Source organism: Myotis lucifugus, unplaced genomic scaffold (genome assembly GCF_000147115.1).
Source record: "Myotis lucifugus unplaced genomic scaffold, Myoluc2.0 scaffold_509, whole genome shotgun sequence".
NCBI lineage: Eukaryota > Metazoa > Chordata > Mammalia > Chiroptera > Vespertilionidae > Myotis > Myotis lucifugus.
Genome location: NW_005871557.1, coordinates 586,328 through 594,231, shown reverse-complemented (window position 1 = coordinate 594,231; position 7,904 = coordinate 586,328). Strand labels below are relative to the sequence as shown.

The following is a 7,904-nucleotide window of genomic DNA, read 5'->3' as shown; positions in this document are numbered from 1 at the left end:
GACCAGCCCCTGACAAAGGCCAGGACCATCTGCTCAGGGCTGTCAGCTGGGACTTCCCCAAACCTGGGCCCACACAGCCCCTCCCCCGCCAACACCAATGGCCATCCTCAGGCAGAGGGCCCTGCCCAGGGCCCAGGGAGGGATCAGATAGAAGGGGTCTCATTTGCATAACAGGTCCCTCCCTCCCACAGACTATGAAGAGGGGAAGGGAGAGGTGTGGGGAGCTCTGCTTCAGCTGTGGGGCCTCAGGAGGCAGGACTCAGGGATGACCTCCACCATGGCCTGGGCCCCTCTCCTCCTCACCCTCCTGGCTCACTGCACAGGTGACTGGATGAGGGGATGGGGAAGGGGCCTTGGGAAGACACATGGGCCCTGCGTCCTCCTCTTGTCTCTAGACCCAGACTCACCATCTCTGTGTCTCCCCCTCTTGCAGGATCCTGGGCCCAGTCTGTGCTGACTCAGCCATCCTCAGTGTCGGGGTCCCCGGGCGAGAGGGTCACCATCTCCTGCACTGGAAGCAGCTCCAACATTGGGGGTGGTTCCTATGTGTACTGGTACCAGCAGCTCCCAGGAAAGGCCCCCAAACTCATCATCTATGATAATAGCAACCGACCCTCAGGGGTCCCTGATCGATTCTCTGGCTCCAAGTCTGGCAACTCAGGCATCCTGACCATCACGGGGCTGCAGGCTGAGGACGAGGCTGACTATTACTGCTCAGCAGCCGACAGCAGTATCTATAGTTCCACAGTGCTGCAGGCCTGTGGGGAAGTGAGACAAAAACCCCTCTGGTCTGCGAGGGGGTGAGCTCTCCAGCAGCTGTCTGCTCAGCTCAGCCTGTGACCTGTGGCTTCTGCTTATTCCCTTCCTGACGCCCTGGGCCCAGGTTCATCCGGGGACCCTGCCTGGGGGTGAAGGGTCCTCCCTCACCCTGCAACCTCCATGTCACTCACAGCAGCGCTTTCCCAGGCTCAGGGTCCTGGAGGAAGGGAAGGCCTGTCCCACCCACGGGGCCGTTCCCTCCCCTTGGGCTGCACTCACTGGGCCTGTGAGGCTGAGATGAGTGATAGCTGATGGGCCCCGCCCCTGCCTGGGGCTCAGCACTGTGTGCTGTGCTGGAAGGACCCCTGGCCCTGTTCCATCCCATCAGGATCTACTCCCTTTAAGTCTTGTGACTGGTTTCCATTTGCTCTGTGATTTTAAGCCTCCAAATCTGCAATTCACTGCTGTCACTATAGCAGATTGGGTAGGGGGGTGCCACGGTGGGTGCTGAAAGGGGTGGTCCCAGTGGGTGAAGGGGTCCAGGAGGAGACACTTCTGGCTGTGACTACCTGGCTCTGGGAGTGTGGACAGCATGGGGACCGGCAGGGGGCGCTGTCACACTGTGTCTGTGAAAGCAGCTGAGAGACTGGATCTTAACTGTTCTCAGCACAAGAAATAGCAGAGCTTGTAGCCACGTCTGATGGCTGAGGTCAAGGAGACGTATTCTGGGATGGTTCTGCAGGTTACACCTCACAGAGTCATTATGTCGTACACCTGACAGTAATTAATGTCAATTACATCTCAGTTAAAAATAAATTAAAATAAATCTGAATCTTCTTCCCACAGAAAAACCAGCACGTGGAAGTCTATAGCAGCTTTATTAACCCCCTAGCAGTGGTCGGCAAACTCATTAGTCAACAGAGCCAAATATGAACAGTACTCCGATGGAAATTTCTTTTGAGAGCCAAATTATTTAAACTTATACTATATAGGTAGGGACATTGTTATTAACTTAATTAGGGTACTCCTAAGGCTCAGGAAGAGCCACTCTCAAGGGGCAAAGAGCCGCCTGTGGCTCGCGAGCTGCAGTTTGCCGATAAGGGCCCTAGACCGAGAGCAGCCAGGATTTGGTGCCTGGAGTTTGTGACAGTTGTGAGTGGCCCGTTTTAAAAAGGTGATGTGGTCCGGCCGGCGAGGCCCAGTGGTTCAGCATCGACCTAGGACCCAGGAGGTACGGTTAGATTCCAGGTCAGGGCACAAGCCCAGGTTGTAGGCTCGATCCCCGTTGGAGGGCGTGCAGGAGGCAGCCGGTCAGTGATTCTCTCTCATCATTGATGTTTCTATCTCTCTCTCCCTCTCCCTTCCTCTCTGAAATCAATAACAATATATTACATAGATATAAACCAAGAACACACCCCGGGCTTTATGGGGGAGCACTTTGACAGTCTGCGTGCAGGGGGTCCCCTCCGGCAGGAGGCCTTCCAGGGACCACAGCGTTGTGTCCCCATCCAGAAGGCAAAGAGGCCGGGGAGCTTCAGGGGGTGGAGGGGCTGAGAGAGGCGGCCATTCGCTCAGCAGCTCAGCGAGGAGGCGGCGCTGGGTCACAGACCCCAGGGGGCAGCAGTGAGTTAAGGTTGTTCATGGCATTGAGGTCTGTCTCTCCATGACCAGGAGGTGGCGCTGCAGAGCAGGACGCTTTTCCTGGCCAGGATGTGCTGACTTCAGCCACAATCTCAATAGCAGGTGGAAAAATTGCAGTTGGTGGTGGTGATTGAAAAAATATGTATATTTGTATTGATTTCACAGAGGAAGGGAGAGGGAGCGAGAGATAAAAACATCAGTGATGAGAGAGAGTCATTGATCGACTGCCTCCTGCATGCCCACCACTGGGGATCGAGCCCACAACCCGGGCCTGTGCCCTTGACCGGAATCGAACCTGGGACCCTCCAGTCCGCAGGCCGACGCTCTATCCACTGAGCCACACCGGCCAGGGTGGTTGCGGTGATTCTTTGCACAGATGATGCGGAGTGCTGTGCAGTAAAAACTCCCCCAGGCCCTGTGCCAATGACCCGGCCCCTGTGGTTCATCGATAGAAAACCCCGCCCACAGGTACTCTCACGCTTTCTCTCTCCTTCTCCGCCAGAGAGCCAATCATCTGTCACCCTTGTCACTGGTTCAGGCTTCCTGGGACAGTCCAGGCCGCCCACCAACATAGGACAAGGAAACGCAGGCACAGACCACGTCAGGGACGGAACCCAAGCTCGGAGCGGCCTCCTGCTCATTCTCCTGCAAGCGAAGCCCTCTAGGTCCCTCGGGAAAACGCAGCAGGTTGCCACACACACACACACACACACACACACACACAGACACACACACACAGACACACACACAGACTCACACACAGACACACACACACACGCACAGACACACACACACAGACACACACACAGACACACGCGCAGACACACACACAGACACACACAGACACACAGACACACAGACAGACACACACAGAAACACAGACAGACACACACACACTGACACACACACAGAAACACAGACAGACACACACACACACACACACACAGACATGCTCAGAGTCGGATCTTTCGCCCGAGCCCTTGTCACGACCAAGGGTCCCCAGGATGGACCCGTGACCGGTCTGCTTGGCTCCCAGACGGTCTCAGAACCCAGAACATTCCAAACCAACTGTCACGTGGCAGCTCTGCCCAGAATGAGCAGTTACAGTGGGGCCTTGACTTATGAGTGTCCCGATTAATGAGGTTTTTGAGATACCAGCTGTCTCTCCGCCTGATTTTTTGCATTGAGTTGACAGAGTAATTTGAGTTAACGAGCTCCTTAACGAGCTCGGTCTCCGGTCTCAGAACGAATTAAACTCATAAGTCAAGGCCCCACTGTACTTCCACTGCCCAGCCCTGGGCGAGGGCTCCTGCCTCACACGGGGAGGGCGGCCGGGGCCTGGCTGGGTTCACCTGTGGAGTCTGTGGGGCCTGGTGCGAGGCTGACTCGGGATGGGAGCTACTGTCTGTGCAGCCCTGACGGAGGCCCGGGGAGCCCGCAGGGGCTGCCCTCACACGTGACTTTTCAGAGAATCAGTCCTGGGTGGTAGCAGTGCTGATGGGTGAAGAGCGACGCTTGTCCACAGGAAATGGAAAGGGGGGTGTGAGAGCGTGGGGGTGACAGCGGAGAAACATGGCAATATCCGGCGTTGTCAGGGAACTAGGACCCCACCCGGCTGGCGGGTGTAAGTGAGCACCGCTGGAACGGGGAGCAGGGACTGAGCATGCGCATGCCCTCCGCCTCTGCGGCCGCATCTGGGTATTATTGAGAATATTGCACTGTTTGTTGTAGGAAAACGTGGAAAACTAAATGTCTACTCTATACAATACACACACACACGGCATATACCATATGCTGGTATTGCATATATACCTAGGATACTCACAAACGTGTATATATATATGTTGATTTTGGGTGATGCTTGAGATGGGTTTTTATAGCCTCTATGTCACCCAGTCTAGAGAACTACTTGCCTCATGTTGCTCAGGTTGGTGTGACAATAAAGACCTTATTGTTTAAGCCCCAGCAGAGGTTCATACCGATGTAAAATACACACACATACGTATAGATCAGTACAGTGGTACATGCATATGCCGAACGCTTCAGCAATTAGTAGAAATGACCTGGCTCTATATGTGATCACGGCCAGGTCTCCAGAACACAATGCTGAGTGAAAAAAAAATGCAGCCAAGTCACACGGACAGCAGAAGCCTATCCTGTGTGAAACGGAAAACTTGGGAACAAATTCAAAACGCGTATCACAGCCTCCCGCGGCCTGCTGTGATCTCTGAGGTCCGTAAGTTGGTTTGTAGACTCTCTCGCTCTCTTAAACGTAAGGCGAGACTCTGTCGTGTTTCCTTCTCTGTCCACTCCTGTCTCCACACCGTTCGTGGAAGGAGAATTGTCCATCCTCCTCGGAAAACAGCTGGGTGGCTGCTGAGGACGCTAGCTCACTGCGTCTCACAGGGCCCGGTCATGCCACTCCTTGGTGTAGTCCAAGAGAAAAGAAGGCATACATGTCTGTACAACACTCGCACACACGTGCTTAGTAGAACAGTGTCTGGCACACAGCAAGCCTTCCATAAATACTTGAATGAGTGAGTGAATGAATGAATGAATGGTTCAGAAGGAAAGATGCCGTGTAAGGGGGCGGCTGGGGAAGGCCAGGCGGCTTCGGGGAACAGCTGTCGGAGTCTGGCTGGCAGGACAGCTGGCCCCTGGCCAGAGAGTGGGGGCCTGGGCTGGTGCCCAGAAGTGGCCCACCATGGCCATAAGGCGTGGGAGGCAGGCGGTGGTCTTTCGCCCCGACGGGAAGCTGGACTTGTTGCAGGAGTGGCTGCCAGGCGGACAGCAGGGGCCTGAGTGCAGAGCTGGAACCGGTCAGTCAGGGTCACTGAAGGGAGACCGGCCACGCCTGCACCAATCGCTGGCTCTTGTGCTCAATAAAAAAAGAGAGAAAGCTGGGAAATGTGGGAGGGGCCTTCTCAGGGCTATGGCCTTGCAGTGTGCCTCCAGCACCCTCTATTGGCAAAGCCTGGTACTGCACCAGCTGGCAAAGCCACTGTTTTCATCTGAACAGCATCTCTCCTTTTTACAAAAATCTCCGCCTCCCTCTCCAATGAGGAGACACATGCTCCCATGAGTCATGGAACACAGCGAACTCTATTAACTTCTCAAGGCCAGCCACAGTTCCACTGAATATCTTCCTGGCCTCCAACAACCTGAATATAAACACTAGGGGCCCAATGCACAAAATCTGTGCAAGGGGCTCGGCCCTCCCAGCCCCGGCTTCCTCCGGAAGGTCATCTGGAAGGACGTCCGGAAGGTCATCCGGCTGTCCAGTCTAATTAACATTTTACGCTTTTATTATTATAGATAGCAATACCGAGAAGAGAGTATGTGGTTAAGAAATACAAACAGATATGGACATAGAACGAGCCAAGAAAAAAAGGTGCGAAGTTCCTGCAGTTCTTGGGGCATCGGTCATGAAAATGGGGCTGTGAGATAAGCCACAGGCCGTGCAAACAATGACTTTATTTTATTTTATTTTTTAGTATAAGGATGTCCCAACTATTTCATGTGACACAACTTACACGAAAAAGTTATTCGTTGTTTATCTGAAATCCACATTTAACTGGACATCTGTGTTGTTTGTAATTTGCTAACCTGGTTACCCTCGTCATGAGGTCATCGTTACTGTCTACGACCTGTTTCTCCCGCCACCGATTGGATATTGTTATTTCTCTGGCCCTGAGCCCGAACCTCAGCCGTCACGGATCTTCTCCTGGCGGTGGCGGCAGATATAAACCTTCGTGCTTTGAGGCTCTGAGTCCTAAGAGGTCCCGAGAGGCCTCCGGAGCCCCTGGTGCCCTCAGTTCTGCACAAAGTCCTGGTGTAACTGCAGCCTGATTTCTAGGAGTCCAACCCGAGCCTCTTCCCTGCCCGTTGGAGCGACCGTAGCGCCCCCCGGTGGGAGCATGATCCGTGGGGAGCTAAGCTCTCCGAAGCCGCAGAGGTCAGAGTGAGTGCATCCGCAGGACTCTGTGAAGGAAGACATTCCTGCCTCCACCTCCGGATCCCAGGCGCAAGGAGCTCGGCTCTGGGAGAGGGGCCGCGCCCCAGAATGGTCTTTGATTCGAAGCGCGCATTGCAACCCCCCGAAGACACACGGCCACCTCTCAGGGTGTTGCTCCCACCGCAGAGCCCTCAGTAAGCCGCCCCGCTTCTTGCATGAGGCCGGTCGCCTCTGGGCAACGGGGTACATATATCTACGCTCAGACTCAGACGAGAGAACCCCCGGTGCAGGTCCTTGGCTGGGGAACAAGTCCCCGGTTAGACGCGGTGCTTTGGGGGGACAGCCGCGATGGTGGCTGAGACGTCCCGAGCGCCCAGGGAGGGCGGCGCTGGAAGAAGCATCACAGGCGGGGACAGCAAGTCTCGACCCAGAGTCTGTGCCCCTTCGGTGATGCAAGAGGTGCCATGGCATCAACTCGCCACCAGGCGGCCCCGGGGGCGCCCCCAGGGAATGGTGCTGTACCTGGGGTTCCCTGTGGTTCGCAGTTCTGGGCGGGTGAGCCACTAGGTGGCAGCAGCACGCGGGCCAGCTGGGTGAGGGGGAGACCGTGCCCACCAGCTCAGGGCCGCTCTGTGCCTGCCACCTGGGTCCCTCTGTTCACGGGCCCGTTGGGCCGACGCTGGCAGGGCTGGGAGCCAGGCCGGCGGGCACCCCGCACTGCATCCCCCTGACCCCTGGTCACCGAGGCTCTTTTGCAGGGCGCTCCGCTGCCCGTGGGCGGCCAGGGGTGGGAGTATCTTTACGCGTGTCCGTCCTGGGGGCCGGTCCTCCACCTGCCTCCGCTCCCCGGGGCCATGTCCTTTCCGGCGCTGACCTGCACCCCTGTGCCTCGGCTGTCCTGGCTCAACACTGGGGACTGGGTGGGTGCGCTGCGGGCATCGCTTTCCGCAGCTCGGGGGGCTGGGGTGCCTCAGACCCGGCGTTTGCAGGTTCGGTGCCTGATGTGAGCCCGTCTGGCCTTCTGTCTGCGCGTGGAGAGAGGGGGAGCTGGGGATGGACGTAGACGCTGACGTCTCTCTCTCCCTCTCCTTCTAAGGGCATCCCCTCCACCCCCAGGGTCCCCCCCTGACCTCATCCAACCCGAATTTCCGCCCAAAGACCCCTTCCCCAAAGACCACCATGTCGGTGCCAAGGGCCGCAGCCTGTGGATTTTGCACTTGCTGTTCCTCTGCCGGGAGCACCCGTTCCCAGGCACCTTCCCCGCTAGTGCCCTGGCGGCTCCCAGGATGGCCTCTGTGACCACCATCTAACCAGTAGCGCGGCTCTCCCCGCCCCGCGTGGCGTCATGCGGGGTTCGCTTGGGCCTGTGCCCCCCGGGATCTGCTGCAGGACTAGGTCTCAGGGCCACTCCAGGGCCTGAGGCAGCCCGGGCGCTGGGGCTGCTCAGTAGCGACGTGCGGAATGGAAGGCGCTTGTTTTTTTCTCTGGGGAAGGAGGGAGCCCACGGGACCCTGTGCCTGTGGAAGGTGGGGGGGGGGTACAAGACCCC

At 56.8% G+C, this 7,904-nt stretch overlaps 1 gene segment (V, D, J or C); it reads left to right on the top strand.

Annotated features, from left to right (window-relative positions):
* The first annotated feature begins 262 nt into the window (after window positions 1-262).
* On the top strand, window positions 263-7,665 carry LOC111823481. The segment is given in 3 exon segments: window positions 263-323; window positions 434-760; window positions 7,472-7,665. Coding segments are annotated over 3 exon segments (579 nt in total).
* The last annotated feature ends 239 nt before the right edge of the window (window positions 7,666-7,904 follow it).